General features: G+C 36.1%; 1 protein-coding gene across 1 annotated transcript in view; it reads left to right on the forward strand.

Moving 5' to 3' along the window:
- Positions 1 to 99: 99 nt before the first annotated feature.
- LOC135107042 (dual specificity tyrosine-phosphorylation-regulated kinase 1A-like) overlaps positions 100 to 22788 on the forward strand; it is a 36861-nt gene continuing 14172 nt past the window's right edge. Inside the window, 6 exon segments of the mRNA XM_064016632.1 lie at positions 100 to 1588; positions 11065 to 11226; positions 17877 to 18046; positions 18831 to 18965; positions 18967 to 19023; positions 19630 to 19777. Coding sequence (XP_063872702.1) covers positions 1393 to 1588; positions 11065 to 11226; positions 17877 to 18046; positions 18831 to 18965; positions 18967 to 19023; positions 19630 to 19777 — 868 coding nt within the window. The 5' untranslated portion in view covers positions 100 to 1392.

Raw genomic sequence — 22788 nt, forward strand, 5'->3', positions numbered from 1 at the left:
GTGAGCGAAAGGCTTGGCGAGGTTGGGGGGGAGGAGGGTGGGGACGAGGTTGTTGGGAGGAGGGCGGGCGGGGGCGCGGCGGTGGGGAGGAGGAGGGTGGCGGCGCGGCGGTGCTCTCCTCAACAAGCCAGTGAAGACCCGCTGCCATATTTGAAGAGTGCGCTGTTACTCTCCTCAGATCGATTTTGTGTATTATTGCCGTAATTGCAAACCCCAAACGGCATACATGCCCTGGATCTAAGCGGGGAAACTTCGACGCCAGGTTATGCTCGCAGGATTTAGCCAAGAAGGCCAGAGAACAGGTTGTGAAGCGGCCAACGCGAGGATTCAAATAAGAGATGGTGGACAGACTACCGCTGGCCCATGTTTTGACGAGGAAAGGTTGTTGTGCTCCGTTTATACCCGCATTTTAGTGTGAGGTGAGAGACTCTGCCACATAGAGTGCACCCATAGACAGGGGACACGGAAAAGAAAGAGGACCGCCGAGCTAGTGGTGAGATATTTGTGTTTTGGGCGAGTGTTTTGACCCTGGCGGGCGCGTCCACTGTGCCGCGCGGGGGAGGGCGGCGCCAGGCCTGCAGAACGTAAACAAACTGCGTCTTACCACCTCAATTTTGTTACTTCTCTTGGCAATGGTAGCTGTTTTCGATGTATTCGTACAAGAAATCATCATATAAAGGACCTCTAGACACCATATCGTCGAAACCTGACTGATCTCCCGTGAAAATAAGTGATTTTCGAGACGTCAGGAGAGAAACCCAGTTGACAGTGTCTCGGTGTGACCCCAAGAGCCTGGAAACATGGCGTAGTGTTTGTTTTCCAAGCCAACTAATATCAGATTCGGTAGAACTGGATGGAATGATTTTGTTAACCATTGTTTGGAAATCAGTGAACCAATATGCCGGAGAATGAAGCAGGAGATACTGCACGTCCATTGGTGTTAGTCGCAAGGGGAACAAGGAAGAAGAGGAGTGTGGACGTTTTATTTGCATGGACTGTATGATTAATAGTAAATATAAGAAGCAAATATCTTTCGGAAGAGATATTACATATCATTAACATATTGATGTCACAAGAGAAACAAGGACAAGATTTCGTATATTGTTGTGTTTGGCATTTGGAATTTTAAGAAGGAAGATAAAATAGGCTTAATAGCTAGCAGTGGATACATATTGTCTGTGATTGAATATTGCTGTGATTATATGAGGAAATTGTGGAAACCCAACCAAGGCCATTAAAGCAACAAAATCCAAGCCCCTGAGGATCTCCAGGGGTCCTTTGGATCACAGTGTTCAAGATAGCACTCAGAGCCTGGCAGGTGCCAGGATAACCAGTCTTGGGGAGCACGGTTGCAGCGGTGGGGCCGGATCGGGTCATGCAGGCGGGGGTGCCATGGTGCTGGTGAGTGGGGGAGGGGGGGACGGCTCGGGCGCCGCCGCAGCTGGAGGGAGAGTGGGAGGGGCGGCTGCTGCAGCCCAAGCCATGGATAAGGCCTGGGGGGTGACCGTGGCCCCCCCGAATCAGCACAAGCGCCATGACCCCTGGCACAAACATGAGCTGGCTGATAAGGAGAGAGCTAAGCAAATGCGTAAGTATATACATTTCAGATTTACCATTACTTTATATTGTCTGTGTACGAGGTCATTGTAACAGAAAGAGAAGCACGCGGGATCTTTACAAAATAGTTTTCTTGTTTTCGAGGTCTTAAATTGGTCAACGTGGACTTTTTTCATAATGATTGATATGGGGAAGAATACATGAGTTTATTTTGGTTTCAAATAACTATCCTTTCTTTATGCCATTCTGTTCCATATTACATGTTGGTTGAGTTAACAGTTGATGCCCAGGTGTTTGTGTGGCAAGATACGTGCTGGGAGGCTGGCGTGCCGTGTGGAACAGCTATCAACCACAGATCTCAAAACTGCTCTGATAGCCAATTGCAGTGGAGATGCATTTTCAGAAATTAGTATTAATGTTGACGATATGAACATGCGAGCAAAATGGAATATGGAGAGTTAGTTGCTTTCAATAATAGGTGGTATATATTATGCAGTGCATTATTGATCCTTCAATTATTGATTTTTTTAGATAAACAAAATGAAATAAGTATTTAATTTTGTATTAATAAGCTTGTTTATTGTCTGAATAGTTTGTTATACTTATTTTGTAAGATCTTGCTTAAATAGTCTTCTTAAAATAACCTTACGCTATATGAACTTGGGTCAGGTAATGGCATTATGATACCCAGTTAATATATTAATGGTATTTTTTATATTATTACTCCATGCATATTCCAGAATGATGAGAGGGTTGCTGTACTTCACCATATCTTTAAATAAATGTTGGGAGATTAAGTGATTCTCTTTTTGTTACATAGTACCCATGGCTCTGTTTATTCATAATTTAGTAAGTGATATGAAGTTAAGTGTAGATTTTATTGATCACATGTTCTTATTTTCACATTACAGTAAGTGATGTAAAATTTAAGGTAGCATAGAAAGAAGTCATTAGAAATTTGTGTGTGTGTATATATATATATATATATATATATATATATATATATATATATATATATATATATATATATATATATATATATGAGTATATATAATCTCATACAACAGATTTGTGTGTACCATGTGTGCTTATTTGATCATATATGTATTGCTTGCAATTTTTTTTTTTTTTTTTTTAAGATATGTTACTGCAAGTATGTATATATCTGGCAGTGGCCAAAAATCAATAACTGTCATCATGGTACCTAGTACCTTGCCAAAGGAGTTTCCATTTCCCATAAACATGTAATATATCATTAGCTCTTAAGTGAAGAAGTAAGAATTGAGGCATACTAGTACATACAAATTATCTTGTGTTTTTGTATACTATTAATTAATTATTGCCTTAATTTCAGATTAAGAACATGCTGTAGTATTATATTTAGAAATATACTTTTCTTTGCATTATGTGTATAGGTCATCCCAAAGTCCTTATCCAAAATTATATGCCAAAGTCTAAGAATTTTCCTTCCCATATTGGAGTACCACATGTGCATGGCATAGGATCAATTAAAAATAGCATTTTGGTAACCTGTTCAATCCAAGCATCCAACAGGCTTACAATGCTTGAAAGAGGAATCCAAGGCAAGCTATGTGTATATATTCCCTCATATTTTAGCTTCATCTCATATTGCTAACCTTGCGCAAGTGTCATGGTATTAGTTTACCATCATTAACTGCTGTTTCATATCAATTATTATAAAATGTGCTGTTAGGTTTTTGTTTATTGGTTCTTAAATATAGATTTTCCTTCACATCAGCTGTTCATTGCATGATGAGATATTTTTATGTTCTTCACAGTCTCAGTCAAGTATTAATATCAAGAAGAGGTACGTTTCATAATTGAAGTACCTTCAGTTTCAAGTAGTAGGAGACTTAGTTCTTCCCTGTAACCTTAGTCAGGCTAAATTACCCTTACTGTTTAACCTGTAGATCTAATTTATTTTGCTTGGTGGGACCATTCACTAATCCTGGTTAGTTTTTTGTCAGTTTCCATATTGGACAACACACAAGGTCATTCAGTTCTGCATCTGTGCACAGAGTACAAAGAAACTCCCCACAAGACTCATATCAAGTTGTATCTCTTAATACCAAAAATCTTTGCTATATAAAGAAACCCAGTGGTGCTCATATGATATTGTATCATGTTGCAGTTCAGGATATTATTTTGTTCACATAAAGCTTGGGCAACTATACTTCGTGTGAAATTGATGTGCCATAGAGACAGAAGTTCTTCAACCATATATTCTTTTCTGCTGTACTGTGATGTATAGAGCTGAAATTTTGCATGGTATTAGGTACTTCTTCATTTAAGAAATTGCTGATATTAGAAATTATGATATGAACTGTTAGTTTATTTAAAGAGACTGCCTCTTGTTCCACACAATACTACTGTGCTGGGAGGGAAAAATTGTTATCAAGTGCCTATGTTTCAGGTTATTTTTGCTAAAAATAGAAAAAAATCAGGGCAGGGATTTAAATGATGATGTAAATTTAAATGTGCATGCAGCAATGTTTGGAAGTTAACTGGTACTATTGAAATACTTTACTTTAATTGGGTGTTTTTATGGTAATGATTGTTTTCTATTTGATGATATGTGGCATATTTCTTTGTGCATGTGGAATACAGAGTGAGGTGTTGGCACAGCACATATTGTCCAAGCTTTCATAGTGAAAGGGCAAATGTGACCTCTCACTGCGTACCTCATTTCCTTAACTTTGATTTTTTATAAATATTTTTATAGCAACCACTTCAGCTTATCTCAATTGTAATTTTATTTCTTTGCTTGGGGAACATTTAACTCTTGAAGTATACCTATGGATATTTACTTTTGGGAGTGTGTTTATGAATTATTACAATTTAGATGTGTCTGAAATGGATTGTATGTATGCAGTGTAGTTACAGAAAATAAGTAACATACCTCTATACTTAGTATTTTAGATATAGTATGTGTTTTGTTAGATTTGTACCTGTACAGCAAACTCAACTCAAGTTGGATCAGTTTGGGTAATGCCAGTCTGAGATATCAGGAAAAAAAGTAGATGTAAACTTAGAAGCCATTGTGAAGACAGCAGGAGTCAGGCAGGAACACCAGTTGTGCGTGATGCAGCAGGACAAACAGCGTACAGAGAGCAGGATGTGTTTTCCAGTGTGCACTATTGTAAACACCAGGTGGTTATGGGCTATATATTATGCACTGTGTAAGGGAAAAATTAATATTTTATTTTGAAATTATATATTTGATATATGAATATGTATCTATCTTTTCTGATGCACATCTTGAAATATTTTTTTTCTTTAGCATTGGCAGCATTGACTCTGTCACAGCATCCCCCACGCACATCTCTTTCAACAGCATCATGCACCTCACAGCAGTTTCTTCTGTTTTGTAATTGTGTTAAAACCAAAGGTCATTTCAGTCTGTGGTTATTTTCCCTGATTCCTTCATTTGGATTACTCAGGGTAGCACAAAATGTGATTTTTTACAATAGAATTGTACATTAGGTATATATCTGATGTCTATCCAAGTGTCCCACTTCCCCATACATCTCGGTGAACAATCTGAGATATCAGGTGTCTATCCAAGTGCACAAATGTCCAGCTTCCTTATATATCTTGGTTGACAATCCAAGATATCCAACACTCACCTGAGGGCATGAAAGTGTCCATCTTATCTGATATCGGAGATATTCGGCTCTGACTTAGGCAATGTTTAGTGTATATATATAGGTTTATATTGAGAAATTTAAATTTAGAAAATTTGTAGTAAAGTCTTATACAAATGAATCTCTGATTTTCATGCAAAATACATTATAGACAAGCACCTCCTTTAGTCTGGACAAAAATTTCAGTTCCCCCATCCCCCTCACTCCCAATCTTGCCAGTGCACCAATAGGCTTTTGATGCTTTGATGGTCAGGCTCCTTTCCATGTTGGTGTAAGGAGTTTCTTTATGTTATGTCTGTAGAGGCTCATGCTGCTCCCTAGTGCTTCCCAATGTACTCATAGTTAAAAGACAACTGATGGCAGCACGTAGATGATCTTTGCCAATTGATAAAGGTTTTGGTGGGGACAAGCGTGGGATTTCAAGCTGGTGCACTCACCACTCTACATCCCTTGATTGCCAAATGTAATTTTTCTAGCTAGCAATAAGAGCAAGCAAATTAATTTGCATTTCAGTTTTTATGCACAATTACTGCTGCTATTCTGTAAGTAAACATACAGGAAGCAAAACAATTCTTTCACACAGCTAGATTTATGATATAAGGATACATGTAGCTATTCATTTTCAAATTTCAAATATCTGTTTATGTGCAGATACATATTTGATAACAAAAATACTGGAAACAAAAGTTACAATACAAAAATTCTGAAATATATGAGGGAAAATTTAAAGAGTTAACGTACCCATTCAAAACAGAATTGAATGCCATTGAAAAGGTAAAGCTTTTAACTACCATTTGCTGCAGGTGTAAGAAGATCATGACATTGAGTCTGATAATGCTCTTCATATCCAGATGCACTACCTAATGATCAGCAATAGTCCCAGCCTCTCCTGTGCATACATGCACTCAGTGTATTTTGTGTCATTTTTTATTTTCTCACAAATATTTTCAGTAAAAATGTTCTCTGAGTATTCCTACATCACCAAAATAGTAATTATAAATTTAAAACAATCTTACCATAAAAGAAAATAATAAAAATAAATAAATAGATAAATTGAAGCAGCTTCAGGCATAGTTGAACACTAGTTTCAACACAATATTAACCTCAGCATTGGCATCACTGAATGGTGGGATGGCATCATGCTTGTTGTGTCAGAAAATATCAGTCACAGGCCTCCAGCTTTCATCTTCTACAGGCTGAATATCCTCCAACCTGTTATCATTACTTTCAGATTGATCACTGTCCCATGATTCATTGCTACCTGAATTACTTGGTGCATAACGTTAGATTGAGCCATGCTGGCCACACACATACAATGGTGAGGAAGGGAAGGAACAAAATTAAAAATGTCTCCTTGGTAAAAGCAAAATTGAGACAAACAGTACCGAAGACGTGACATGCGGAACTCTCTAGTTTGTTTTATGATTGGTTGGTGGGTGGAGCTTCTTAGAATCAGAGTGAGCTATACCAGACAAAGAAAGCTGACAACTGTTGGTGTGAGATGATGTAATACATGCATACACTATCACCATGAAGGGGTTAAAATTGGTACAAGAAAATACTGTGTAGAATAATGTTTTAATAAAAGGGAAAGAAAAGAACCTTGATGTTAGGAACTGACTTGACATAAGCTCAACATCTACCAAACAATGTGAATGTTATCAGTGGGGACCAGCACAATCCACTGTCTCTATTCTGAAAGTCAGTTTTATCATGCAAGACAAAAATGTAAAATAAAAAAGTAGTATTCTCACTTTTGTTGCTAAATGAACAATAAAGTTGAGTAAACTTGGTGTTTAGTTCACAAGCTTCCCACCTGAATGTCACCACCACTGCCATTGCTTCATGTCACTGCTGTCCTTTACTAGTTAATTCTTTACTTAATTACTAATAATTCTTGTACTACATAACCAAAAGATGTTAAATATACATAAATCTAGAATTAATGTTAAATTCATTGATCATGCAGTTATACTCTTTACCACAAACTTACCATTCTAACTACTGCTGTTGCTGCTGTATTGTGTGATCACAACTGCATATGCAGTTTTACTATTTCTTACTTTTCATGAAAACTAGAACAAAAATTTTACACTTCTGGCAACAGTTTTTAGTAGGTATGCCGTTAGTTGCTTTGAAAGAACTTCAGTCAGTGGCAAATCCCATCTAGTCTTTAAGAATCTTTAATTTCAGCTCAAGTCTTAGGAATTAGTCCAGATACTATAGTTATTTAGTAGAATCCTGCAAACATCTGGATGAAAAGTGAAACACCTTAATAAGAGGAATGAATCATACCCATTAGAAATGTTGTTGAAGATAGGACACACCTGCTCTCCATTGATTATGTCAGTGACGAAGTAAGACAGTCTGAGCTCAGATGCTTAATATACTATACTTTAATGCAAAATTTCCATCAACAGAGAGACTGACACAAAAAGAGAGAGGTTCCTAGACTTGAATTTGAATTGAATATTCTTAGAGATTAGCAAAACTATCTTAGACTATCCTTTAAAAACAGTAAAAAAGGCAAAAATTGCTGCCAGATTTTGAAAATTCTCATTTCTGTAGAAGTAGAACAACTAGAGTAATGTTCTCCTACATTTTTGTTACAAAGTTTTTTTTTTCATTATTTTACTTGTGTTGGTATGTACACAGGTTCTGAAATGGATTAAGAAAAGTCATGGTAATCCAAGACATATTCTCATAAATTCTTTAAGTAGATGTGCAATATAATAGTTTATGTATGGAACTGAGGCCAGAAGATTCATATTGTACCTTACAGTGTATAGGTATTGACATAGATTGCTTAAGTAGATGTGCAATATAAGACTTTATGTATGGAACCAAGGCCAGAAGATCCATGTTGTACCTTCTTATAATATATAGATATGCTCCTCTGCCATCAATTATGTTTACTAAGTTGTGTGGCAGTCCATTTGTCTATTCTGTCTTGATGATATGTCTTTATGGATTTTAAACTAAAACTCTTGTAATTCCCCCCAAACATTCTTCAGAGACCTGTATTTTCTGTTACTAAGTGGTCACTTGGACCTGTGATTCCATTATCATATGAAAATTATGGATCATTGGAATGACTGCGTATGATAAGGTTTCTACTGAAGTTGGGCCTACACTTGGGCTTGCCATCTCAGCTATACATAAAAGTATTAAGGATGCAACACTGTGATGATGTTAATTGATAAACTGCCTCAATAGATACCAGCAAACCAGCAGTCTCCTATCCTTTTAATGCAAGGATGAGGTCATTAGGACATAAATGCACTAGTACACTATTGTTCCCTGTCCACTACCTCTCATCTCCAGCTGAGCCATTGAGTTCAACTGGCTTAGATGAAGTGGACAGTGAAACCCCACCCTTTGTTAGATGTGGTTTAAACACACATTCACACTTATACATTCTTGTGGTGTATTCAGTGGTGTGATCTGCCTCAAAAATTACAGATACTGACCACCAAAATTTTTAAATGAGTTGAATACTACACAACAATATTTAGAAAAAAATTTGATTTGAAAATATCAATATGAAATTTTCATAGGTAACAAAGTTATTGATTATTGTTGCTATTTAATCAGTATTCATAACAATATTTTTGGCTTATATATTTGTCACTGAAATTGTCTTTAGGGACAGTATTTAAGTGTAGTGATCATATCCTTGTCTGCTTTAGCTGATGTGATGGAGATGTCTTACTAAGAGATGATCATAAAGCATTTGTTAATTCTAAAGTGTTAATGGAGAGGCCTGTGATCCATTGAGGTGTCTAGGATAGAAATGACTCCTGGGATAAATGTTACTGCATTCCCTCCCTTTCCACATATGGTGCTGTCTTAGTGCTGGTGAGTGGCTGTGGTTGGATATGCTTTTCATTCGCCAAATGTATAGTTTATGTAACATGTATGTTGGAACAGTTATAAGACTTCCCTCAGTCCACAGATGATGTAGATGAAGACATGATCAGTGTACATAAGTACTAAAGCATGAAAAAAATAACAAAAATGGGTATTTGGGGAGGGCAGTAATTATTGGCAGATATTCATATGTCTATTTGCTAACCCATACATAAAATAAGGAACAGCACTTGTTGATACACCATTGTGGGTAACATATGCAGGGCTTATATTCTGTGAAAGCCTTGTATAGTGGTGTTGGGCACACAATAAGTATTGATTTCATCAGAAAAAAAAGAAATGTATGGTTTTCCATACCTTTGCAGTTAAAAATTTTACTCTTTTGCTGGTTCACTCTAAAGCCAAACCAAAGTCGAAGGAGGATGCAGCTGATTCTTGTGAATGAGTCCATATTTTGTTAGTTTAGTTGTGTTGTATTCAGGAGACCTTTCTTTGTATCTGACCTGAAAGTGATAACGTGGAAAATAGTACATACTGTATGAAGATTTTGCAGTTTATTTTCACTTACACTTGTTGTAAATTCTATATTGTTCTTTTATGAAGTTTTAATAAACATTTGTGATGTGTATCCATTATGCAATAACTGCTGATTCCAAAGGTATCAACCAAAATGGCTTATGTTTTAGAGGTGAGCTGTTGCAAATACAGTGGAACTTTGGTTCTTGAACTTAATTTGTTCCTGAATGCCGTTCGAAATTTGAAATCGAAAACCGAAACTATTTTCCCCCTAGGAATCTATGTAAAATGGATTAATCCATTCCTTGACATCAGTCTGCACTGTCTTAGTGGCTTATGACAGATGCTTCCACAGCCAAGATGGCTGCTTCACAACATCTTCAGCTCGCAAATTATTTATCCAAAAAGGATGTAATGAAAGAACTTAGGGACACAGAGCTCATCATAGCATACTGTTTAGACCAATCTAGTGAAGAAAGCCTTACAGAGAGACACAAAGAGCAAACCACTTACCACCAAAATGAAGGTGACCATAACACTTAGACATCTTTCTGCTGGGAAAAGCTATTGGAAAAATGCAGTTGTGCAGTAGTGATGGCGTTGGGGGTCATTGAGAGAGCCACAGGTGGCTCAGGATTACTCCTGAGTGCCGAAAACTGTTTGTTTTACATCAAGGCTTTTCATTGGGATCACATTTATCTTGTTTCAAAGACTGAATTATCATCTTACATTCTGTGTCTCTCCTCCAAATATAAAAAAAGAAAACCTAAGTAGATATTTATAAAAACTATGAATTAGTAATAAATGGCAGCTTTTACTATATCTATTAATATTTAAAATCAAGTAACTTTGTTCTTGAACCAAATTATGGTACCACAACTGAAGCAATAATGAGTTCAAAATTTTGTTCAAAAACTGATTTATCGAAAAGGGAAGTGTTTGGTAACCAAAGTTCCACTGTAAATAGAAACTGGTATCACGAGAGGTGTTGAGTGACAGTTTACCTTTATTAGAGTGTTTCGGTTTTGGATCATAAACTAACTGTTCAGACTATGAAGTCTACTTGCACAGTAACTTAGATATCTGATACCATGCAAAATTTGACCTGTACGTTAATATACAGGAAAGAATAGACATTTTGCACTTAATTTTCCTTATTATTGTATATACATAATTTCTACTTCAGGTATGGTTGTATGGCTGCCTTTGCTTTGCTTGGACAAACTGATTAGGGATATATCTTTCATATAGTACTTAGATTACCATTTCCAGCTTCCAAAGGAGTAACCATTACTTTTGGGGGATGTTTTGGCTGTTTATGACCATTTTAGGATTCTGGAAGTAGAGAATCCCTGAGACATTGTGTGTGATGGTAGCTAGTATCTTTTGCCCAATGTCTCCCTCCCTCCCTCCTTCCTGTATCACTCATGAGACTTAATGTTATTGTGTTTTTCAGGTGACATGGGAGGAGGAGGGTATGGGGGTCGGCCAAACTTGCTGTACGGCAAGCTGTGTTCCGAGGACCAGCTGCAGCAGTTGGGAGTCCCTCTTGACTATGTCCCACCTGAGGGCCAATTGTCCTCATCCCATCGTGCCCAGCAGCAGCTTCCTTCTCATGGTGAGTCAGGATTTATTTATTATTTTGTTATTGTTATTTATTTATTTATTTATTTATTTATTTGTTTGTTTGTTTGTTTGTTTGTTTGTTTATTTGTACTATATAAGTAGTTTTAAATGTAAAATACTGTCTACTAAACTCATTGTTCATTAACATCCTTAATAAGTGCCTCCTAACTTGCGAGCACATATGGAAAACCAGTGTGACTAATTAATGATGGAACAAAACCTCATGGAATGTAGAATCATTATACTAGAAAAGGGTTTACATTTGTACCTTTAAGGAATGTCTCCTCATTATGAAAAAATATTAATGTACGCAGTTACCTTTTGTGCGATCATAACAGGTGTAAATGAAGAGCTGATAGATTAAAAACTAATTTATTTTGTAAGTAATGCCGTATTTGAAATGCATTCAGCATTCATTATGCAAGATACATCTTAGACTGATGCTTGTACTATACATTTTTTCATTTAATGATGTCATCCACCCAGCTACATTGTTGAAGTAAACCAGTGTCAAAAGTACTTATATCAAGTTGACGTGTTTTCAAAGTGGGATAGACAAAACAAGGCAGCCACATCACAAACACATGATGCTCTCTCTCTCTCTCTCTCTCTCTCTCTCTCTCTCTCTCTCTCTCTCTCTCTCTCTCTCTCTCTCTCTCTCTCTCTCTCTCTCTCTCTCTCTCTCTCTCTCTCTCTCTCTCTCTCTCTCTCTCTCTCTCTCTCTCTCTCTCCACCAACATTCCCTAAGAATAAATTTTAACATCATAGCATCTAAGCTTTGGAGGAGAGACGACCAGTCCTCATCAACCACACATTGTGGTTGGTTTCACAGCATGCATATATAGGTCTGCATCAGGGCAGCAGAGTTAGTTTACCCATGTTTGAATAATTCTTTTTCATGTAAATGCCAGAGACCATGGTTTGCTGGCAGTTCATGATTATCACTCATGACTTCCCAGAGGAATGCCATCAAAGCTGGTATAAAATACTCCTCCAGTTTAACATCAGGTTCTTGTTATAGTAGTGATCATCAGTCAAATAACATAACACACTCACTTCCATTGTGATTAATGTCACGCTTTGTAAGGAGACACCAGTAGATCAAAGGATTCATGCTGAGAGAAAATGTAAAACATGGTGAAAGTGAATGCAGGATGTCACATGACTTCAAGTCATGACTCAACAAAAAACTAGCTGCTAGCCAGCATACCCCTCAGTCTTAAACTTAACTTCTCTATACAATTTGTGTAGTGTGCAAGCTGATCTCATGCATCTCCTCACCCTTGCTTTTCTAAGAAAGCAATTTGAATGATTACTGTAAGTATTCTGAAAATTTTGAAGAGTAATTAAAAGATAGCTGCATGAAGCACCAGAACAGTCATTCTGGAAAATGTAGCATACCCAAATCTACATTTATCTGAAAATGTGTTTGTTAGTGAACCTATACATTGTTAAGGTTTTCTCTAATGGTATGCAGGCAAGAGACATAACATTTTTTTATTTTTTATTTTTATTTTTATTTTATTTTATTTTTTTATTTATTTATTTATTTATTTATTTATTTTTTTTTTTTTGTTAAAAGGTGCAGTACCCTGAATTTTGCAAAGTTTCATATGATTCTGTGGTCTGATGAGGCAGAAAATACAGTCAGCCCACAACATCCACAGGGGTTAGGTGATAGACATCCACCCATGTTGAAAATCCACAAATATATTGGTGTCCCGATAAAAAGTAACTCATGTTCACCCTGAGGTGGTGTGTTTCCTTAAAAATGTTCCTGACTCCTGGATGACCTTGTATGAGTAAAGAAAAGGCTAATGTATTTGTAACTGCAAACATTTTTCTAATGTTTAATGAGAGAAAGAATGATGAACTTTATTGTGGCATCTCACTCCATACACCCTTACTCCTCAGCATCACCAACTTAATATAAGAAAATAAGGGAAGCTACAAGGAGCCAAGTTACAGTCCCTGTAACTTGATTTCCAATGCTGTGTCATCACCACACACTTTACCCCTTCACCTCCATAGCATCACTACTGCAGAAAACAAACACGTGTTTCATTAATATAGTATCTATTTTGTATTTTTAAAAACAACCATGGCAAGATGTCTTGGAAAGTCACTGAGGCCCTTGGTGAAAATATGACAATGTTAGCACAAACATGGTAATGGCATGAGAGAGGGAGAGGGACAGTAAGAAATTTACACATTTGGTCACCAAAAACTCACTGAATTGACAGCACCACTGGGCAGCATGTTGGTGTGACAAGCAATGTATGTGTGTGTTGAGTCACGCTGTGCACAAGAGTTGAATTAATGGTAACCTATGAAAGATTAAATAAACATGCATTTCCCTTCAGGCACCCATTTACAAATAATCAAATCCATGAATGTTGAGTTGAAGGCTGACTGTATAAGGTCTTTCATGAAAAAAAAGTACTCCAAGAGAGAAACAAAAGCTCCCTCCTCAGTCTGAAAAGGATCCTTAAACATGGTGTGGGAAAAGGCTTAAATTTATGACAGATAGTGTACCTTGACATCAAAGGCTTGAAAGTAATTGGTTTGAATGAGTAAAAAGGCAGAAGAAAAAAGTTAGCCATTGAGCAGTCAGAGAACATGTGCTCACTGCTTTTACTAAGCAGTAACAAGAACATTGATAAAGATGAAAACTATGAAGGAAAATACTTAAAGGTATAGATGATTTGCTCACCACACATGGGAGTGTGACTTTCTCTGTGAATAGGAATCCTAGTTATTTGTTCTTGTTACAATACATTCTGACATGACTGCCTATTAGTTATTTACAACAGCATTATTAAAAAACAGGCTATTCTGTCACTGTTCCCCACAACTGGAAACTGCGTTTATTTTATTGCTCACTGAAATAGCTATTCCATGCAATTGTGGAGGGAAAGCTTAGTTCAAGACCACCACATGACATCATGAACACACTTAACTCTATAGTGATTTACCACATCATCATAACAGAAGATAATCCTTTTTAAAAGTGAAATCAAGACTTCCTTTTGTTAGTGTACATATAGTAATCATACTAAGAATTGTAGATTCTTTTCATGTCCATTTTATGTATCAGGTAATTTGGTACTTGATGGGATTGACTCAGCTGGTTTATTAACCATGTTGGCATGTCAAATTTACAATGTATTACATGCCACAATGATAGCCAAGAATAGAGGGGGAAATCCCATGACTTCTGGTGTGCCAGACTTATTTTTAAGACACTAATGCCTAAGTGTCTGAGAATGTCTCAGTGGTCTTGATTTGTGTACTATACTTCAGTATTATAGATGCGCCACAAATGCTGGCACAAATAACACCTCAGCATGAATGACAGGCAATTGCAAGATCTTACAGGATTTAATGAGATAAGCTTACAGAATTATAGCCAGACCTTGAATTTTAGGCATCATGTTGGTTTGCACTGATGAAATTTTAAGGAATCATTAACTGAATTCAAATTATGGAAAGTCAATGAAAATTCTGGACTGGCCTGAAACAAATTGAATTTTATGGGTTTATATTAAAGAGGATTTACCATATCCTGAAAAATATTTTGCATTCCATCACTTAACATGTGACCAGATAACACTTTATTGATTAGCTATGATCTCAGTCCCTTTTTGAATATAGATATCATTTTAGTGATTGATGTTCATAAGGTATGATCTCAATCCCTTTTTACTTATGGGTATCACTGATATTTTTTTCTTGAGAGGTAATACCTAATGGGAATGAAGAGGTAATAAAAATAAGATGCAATGGTTAAACTGTTCAGTTGTCATGGTTTATAAGTTGGGAATGAAGACCATATGCTCCCATGCTTGATCCATCAGTATTTCAGCAAATGGATACAACTGGTCATTGACTGATGTGTATAACTGCCAAGATAATCATAGTATTGATGTTATTTTTAGTTTTATCATATTTTATGAGAACATTATGAAACAATACGACTTATTTATGTATTTATATATATATATATATATATATATATATATATATATATATATATATATATATATATATATATATATATATATATATATATATATATATATATACATATATACAGTGATGGTCAGTAGTGTAGTAATATACCATATACACTTCCACTAAGGAGTTGAAGTTGGAGTCTGATTCTCCTCTACCAATGAATCAGACATGAAACTGCATGTATAGCCATCACTGTGGCTGCACATACCCAAGACACTGAGACTTGTGATATATAGTGTGTGACTCAGGGAAGATAACATAATCCAGTATTCTCTGTGGCCAGTTCAAACTATGCCTGTCAAGACTACAACCTTTATATGTGACATCTGTACCCCACACAACACCAAAGTTGCCATCACATCTATATGACAGTTGCTGTTTAAGGGATAATCACCAGATCATTCATTTTAATGACCAAAGAAATTGGGTTAGGTATGATGCATTGTTTGAGCACTAGGTGGGTGACAAGAGCTAGATTGTATTGGACCACTTGATTGATGGTACAATATTCTGTTTTGTTTTTGTGCAGGTTATGTGGCAACTTGAACCAAAGGTATAATGACAGATCAGAAAAAGTTTTGTTAAGCATAACTGATATACAACAAGAAAATATAGAAGATATATAAAGTAAAGGTTATTGTAACTACTTACAAGTCTGGAAGAACATCTGAGGCACTAGTATGAGTGCATGGGAATGAACACAATGTCAACTGAAGTTCATGAGAAATAAAACTAAATTATCTTGAAACATTTTATTTTAATTGACTTAAAAAGTTTTGGAAGGCTGCTTAGGGAGTTGTATCTGATTAAAAACATTATAGTATAAAGTGCCTATTACAGGTGATTATAGAATTGTGGTTTAAGAATTACTGTATAAGTAAATAATGTTGAAAGTGAACCTTTTGCAATAACTGGCTGTACATACATAAAGCGCTGGTTTTGAATATCTTCCTTTTCACAGTTGATAAAGAATAACAAAAGTATTTGAGATTGAATAGGCCTTGAAACTACCACACATTGTGGGTATATTTAATTTGGTGTGAATTGCTGACTGCTTGAAAAATGTAAGACAAGGTTAGAAGGTGATTTGCCCATTCTGTTTGCCAAATTATGGGTGCTGTAATTTCATTATTATGTTGTTATATGCAGCATCTGGGTGCTTGAAATATGTAGTGTTATAATATAAAGTCTGATTAATGATATTGATTTTCATAGCTCATGGGATCAAATGATGGAGTCAAGTGGAAAGCATTGATATTAGAAATGAGTTCCTACTGTGCATTGACAAATATTCAGACCTCAGGGAAATGATTAAAGGAGAGCATAGAGAAGCTAATTCTGTTGTGAACGTTAAGAAAAGAAGGAAATTGAGGTATTGATTCTTCTGCTTTTTAAGACTGTGCATAAGAAAAATATACTGTGCATGTCATATGCAAATATAAGGGGTGAAATGTAGGATTTGTTTTGTTGCAGCAGTTTGACCACTTGTGGCCTGTAACAACTGACCTCCTTATGTTTTCCTTGTAAGCAGTCATGTCTGAAAGTAGGAATATTATGCATTATGCACATTGGTTATAGCCCAAGAACAAGGCCAACAGTGAAGGAGTTTAACAGAAAACTTATATTAATAATGATTCATCTTCTTTTGAGAAATTGTTTTACATTTTGTGGTGATGAATCAACTCAGAGTTAAAGGCAGAGAAGATACATTGCATGTGATGTAGTAAGTTCACATTTATTTATAAAATACAGTTTTTATCACATTCAGGGACTCGGCCAATAAGGGTGAACACATTTGTCCAATCCACACAATTTTTTTCTGTGTCTAGGTGACATGGCCTTGTGAGCATTTGTGAGCAGTGAGATTTGCCACAGTTGTCTGTAATTGTTGGTTGTTTAAGATGATAATATTAAGAAGCAGGATGAAATGATTATGTAATGAACATGTGAGAAAGTTTTAACATGTATGGAACTGAGAAGCAAACTTGGAATTGGACAGATTAATGAAGTAGGTAATCAGTGTAATTGTCTTGGTATGGCCTTATGGAGGGAAGGGTGAAAGTAATTTGTATGTTATCTTCAAGTGAAAAATAGATTGCCATGTAAGATAGGGTAAGACCTCTAGAAAGACCAAGAAGTCAAAGGACATTCCATCCAACCTGCTTGTGACAAGACTGTGTGTCGTTACCTTTAAGTGACAAAGGCTGATCCGTGTAAACAAAGAACTTAGTACCAGAGCAATGATGATAAGCATTATCACTTCCCCATGCCTCCTTTGCTGATTTGAATCAAAGTATTTAAGGTTTTATAGACAGTATTACCTAGTATCCTTATTTTTGGTTTCTTTCTCTGTCTCTAATCAGCATCATCATAGTTATAATCATTGAAAATTAATTGATTAAGAGTACATTTGGATTGTAGTTATTTTGCTGTAACCTAAGACATTGGTGCAGTGGTGATTTAATGCAATAGATTAATTGATAAATGTACTAATAGATGACTTGCAGAATTGAATGTCATAAAAAAAGGCTTACACAGTATAACTGCACTCTCATCAATGCATCTGATCTTTGTATAACCAGTGATACTTGCTATATTACACATGACTTGTTTTTTTCTTTTCAGGTTCAGTTGGCGGGAGTCAGGCAGCAGTGAGTGGGGGTGGAGCCTACAAGTCAATTCCATTACAGGCCCTACACCGTTCCCCAGCTGAGCGTCGATATAGGGACCCAGCACAAGGTCCATTACGGAAACTCTCAGTTGATCTCATTAAAACTTATAAACATATAAATGAGGTAAGATGCATTCAGTCTTTTCACCCATGCTGTTCATTGATTCTTGAAATCTGTTAGTTAAAATATGTAGTGGATATTGACACCAGACTATGTCAGAATGTGTGTCAAAATAAGTATCAGGACTCCATGTTTGTGGTTTTACAGTTTCCTTTGTTTCTATTTATGTTGACAATTGTTCACATTTTGTTAAGGTTTACCAAATATTCTTCTAACTTGCTTTCTTATCTCTTCCAGTTTGTCTTTCACCTTAGTTTTTTCTATTATACAGTGAATTGTATTGAGCACTTTCAACTTACACTCTTTCCATCTTCACACTATTGAATATACATATGATACCTTATTGGACCAGTATTATTGAACGTACTTTTCATTAAATTGCCTTGATTAGTATTTAGACCAAAGAAAAAATGGGATGGGATTCTGAAGAAATAACAGCCAGGAAACAAAGAAATTGAGAGACAAGTTCCACTTCGTCATCCAATACCTTCAAGGAAAGAAAGTTGATCTATGTAAACATGGCACTTGCCTTTCAGAAAGGAAAGATGAATGATTAGAAACTTACTGCTGCTAAGATTTACCATATTCAAACTTAATTCTTTTTTTCAAAAATATCAGCCACCTTTCTATGTCATGCTAAAAAGCTGTTAGCAGCCAACATACTTTTTGTTTACCAGTTTTCTGTGTGGAAAACTTGTGTTGCAATCTCCTTACTGCAGTTTTTACTTTTCATTTCATAATATATTTACATTACATTCATGCTTATTTGCTTATTTTTCCGTTACAGGTTTACTATGCCAAGAAAAAGAAACGAGCCCAGCAAACTCAGGGCCAGAGTCCCAGTATGCACAAAAAGGAACGGAAGGTCTACAATGATGGCTATGATGATGATAACCATGACTACATGATCAAGAGTGGAGAAAAAATTTGAAGACAGATATGAAATAGATTCATTAATAGGCAAAGGCTCCTTTGGTCAGGTTAGTTTGATTATTTGTGTAAGATTTTCACAAAGGGATAGTTGGCTTCTGACTGAGGAATGGAGTACAAGTGAATGGTGTATTTGGTGAGGTATGTGTGTGTGTGTGTGTGTGTCTGTGTGTGCGTGTGCATGGGAGTGAGCATGCACACATGCTTGTGAGCATGCCTTCTCTCTACCTTTCCCACTTTTTGATGGAGACCTATTGTATAGACCAGTAGTTCTTAAACTGTTGCTAAGTGGTGTACTGAAGGTACATCTTTGACTGCTATTGCACCAGCCCAGCTGTCAATGAAGTGCACAAATATATATATATAGAGAGAGAGAGAGAGAGATGTATACCTATCTAGGAAAATATGGCAGTGTACTTTGTTGACAGTCATGGTGCACATTCTGCAAATCACTGGTCTAAACAGATAGCTCTTATATTTAACTCTGAAAAACATCTTTGATATTCAAATGAGAGATCTCTTGCTAATAAGGGGATAATATTTGGTTGATTTTTTTGTATGTGTGATAAAAGATAGCCTGTATAATAAATAACATGGTGTTAGTTGCAATTCTTAATACTATAAGTAATTAATTAATTTTGCACTTTTTATTCAAGGTTGTCAAGGCTTATGATCATGAGGAACAGACATGGACTGCTATCAAGATAATCAAGAATAAAAAGCCATTCCTAAACCAAGCACAGATTGAAGTAAAGCTGTTGGAGATGATGAATCGGGCAGATTCTGACAACAAGTATTATATAGGTAAAGACAAGATAGGTGGGTAGATGAAGCTGCGCAATACACCCGTAACACATTAACTCTTACTACTCCTCTGCCAATGTAGTTTGTTGCTGGTGCATTTCTTCAGCTTTATTTTTTCTTTTGTTGTGGGAATACCTATTCCAGCCTTTAGAATATTATAACTTTCCCCTTATCAGTTGTAAAATTATAGCTTTTGTACCAAAACTGAAATAGTATTATCATTCACTCACACAAACAATGCATAAAATAGTCTTCTTATTACGATAAGTGTCATGCTTCTTTTGATAATATAATCATAAAATAGCATAAAAAAGAAGCAATCTGTGAAATTCTTCATCGCTTTTAAAAGTAACTTATTGTCAAATGTTAATACTGAATGCCTGTAGAATTGATCGGTGATTTTCACATTTAGTGAACGTTGTTGTGGTTTAGTGAACATTGTTACTGTTCTAGTAAAGAATGGAAATAGGTCTTGCCCACACATTTTCAGAGATGTTGCTAGTCTATACAGTCATTTGAGCCATTAAATCAGCTAATTATTGGCAGTACTTCTGGGTCTGTCTCTGTCTTTGTCTTTTCTTAGATCAGTTTCTTGGAATCCCATCAATAGAATTAAAAAATAAAAGGAATTTCTGCTATTCATGCACATCATTTTTGCACTTCAGTTTATTCATCTCTCTTATGTACACAGTATTCTGACTTTTCTCAGTTTTTAATAGCAATTGCCCTATTTTATTTGCACCATCTATTTATGGACTCTCTCTCTCTCTCTCTCTCTCTCTCTCTCTCTCTCTCTCTCTCTCTCTCTCTCTCTCTCTCTCTCTCTCTCTCTCTCTCTCTCTCTCTCTCTCTCTCTCTCTCTCTCTCTCTCTCTCTCATACTGTAAAACATTATTCTGTTATCTTTCTCTTTATCCATACATGCTTCAGTTGCATATATTCTTCATTGTTTTCACACCAGAAGGATCTTAGAAAAAAAATCATAGACTTTTTGTTTTATGTTGATGTCTCTTCAGTGTGCTTATGTGTAGTGCCTTGCATCTTTGCTTCTGTGTTTCCTTTTATGCCTCTGCCTTCCTCTGATGATCTAGCACCTTTTCAATTTCTTCCTGTTAATGTAGTATTATGTACAAGCATAAGTTTATTCACTCCCCCTTTAATATGGGTTTTGCATATTTTCACTCACAAAATCAACATTTCCATGCAAGTATTACTGCTTTTCTTACATGTGTGTTATAAATTGTCCATAAGAAGAATAAGCAGACAGCAATTGACATCCTTATTTCATACTATTTTTCTTTCCATTTAACATTATTTTTTTAGGCATCATCATTGCTGCACAAATCTGTGTAAATTGGTAAAGTTCTTTTCTAAAACTCCACTCCATGTCTTTGGTTTCTTGTTTTTTTTTTTTTTTTCCATTTTAAGATGTTTCACTTAACACTATTGTTCTTTCTCGGCATTTTAAAATCAGCCTCCCCTCATTATATCATTGATGCACAAAGTTCCTCAAGTATTAAACAGTTACAGTAGCAATGCATATGTGCCTCACATACTTTTCTCAGCACACTAAAGTGTGCATTGACTGAACTTGCATTAATTACTTGCTTATATGAATTCTTTGGTGTCAGAGATGATGCTACTCATACAAAATAAGACAAAGGTAAAGTTGTTTGAGGAAGCTTCACCCCAGGAAAGTGACTGATTTGCATATTAATGGCTGTAATTTGCACAAGACTGGAAAGTTGACATGCTACCTAATACCTTTGCTCATTTCATTGATTTAATGTCATCTAATACTAATGGTTATATGGTGCTGTGCAACCTTACTCAAAGCAATTTAAAAGACTTCAACTTTAAATGTCCAGTTTGTAGTGTTAGAATGAATTATCTTATGAAGTCAGGACACTGCATAGGGCATCAAAGGTTTGCTCTGCCTTCCAGATCATCCCACAACACAAGACACTACAAGCCTTTTTCAGACTGAATTATGTGTTTTGTTTTGTATTCTCAAAAGCAGCTGAGCAGTGAAAATTATAGTCACTATGTGTGAGGGAACATGAGCCATGATTTTCTCAATCTTGTTTAGCAACGTAATGGATGTGAAGGATAGGATTCTCCTCTCTCTCTCTCTCTCTCTCTCTCTCTCTCTCTCTCTCTCTCTCTCTCTCTCTCTCTCTCTCTCTCTCTCTCTCTCTCTCTCTCTCTCTCTCTCTCTCTCTCTCTCTCTCTCTCTCTCTCTCTCTCTCTCTCTCCATACATTTTCCATTAGATTGGTGGCTTGTTCAGGTTCCATTTTCTGGAGAAGGAGACATTCACTAAAGAATGGTGGAGTAATTTCTCATGGTATTAGTGTATAAGAGTTTGGCTCCAGGTCTTTCACTCTGATGATTATACCTGCTGCTGTAAGGACATTCAGAGATATCTCATTTCACCACATACTTCCCTTCTTTAAGGACATTTATGCATATATAGTTACATTCATGTCATCCACTCCCATTCCTTCCAAACAACAAGACTATCATATGAGGCATTGATTGAGCTGCATCAATAACACTATAATTCATTTTTCACTCTTGTTAGATATGTCAAGCCTTCCTGATAAAAATTTATGCCTTTTGTCATGCATTATGTTTACACATACAGTAGATCATCCATTTCCTCCATGTAGTTTTCAATATTTCTAATTTTTATTCCATATCTTTAATCAGTCATTTTCACTGGCACAGTCACCAACATCAAAAATGGTAGACATATGACCCTAACCTCACTAGTTCATTTATGGCTTAGATATTGAAGCTTTAAGATTTCTAGAATTTTCATAACAACAATAGGAATGGACACGCACTTTACATTATGTAATGCTCTGGGTAAGGTGCTGATGGTGGGATGGCTGCAGTAAGCTTAGCCTTAACTTTTTGCATACCCTTGAGACCATTTTGCAACCTGTTCTTTATAAGATCAGATCCTTTGTGTTTTCCACAACCTTACCAACATTCAGAGCATATACTC

This window comes from Scylla paramamosain, chromosome 14 (assembly GCF_035594125.1).
Source record: "Scylla paramamosain isolate STU-SP2022 chromosome 14, ASM3559412v1, whole genome shotgun sequence".
Taxonomy (NCBI): domain Eukaryota; kingdom Metazoa; phylum Arthropoda; class Malacostraca; order Decapoda; family Portunidae; genus Scylla; species Scylla paramamosain.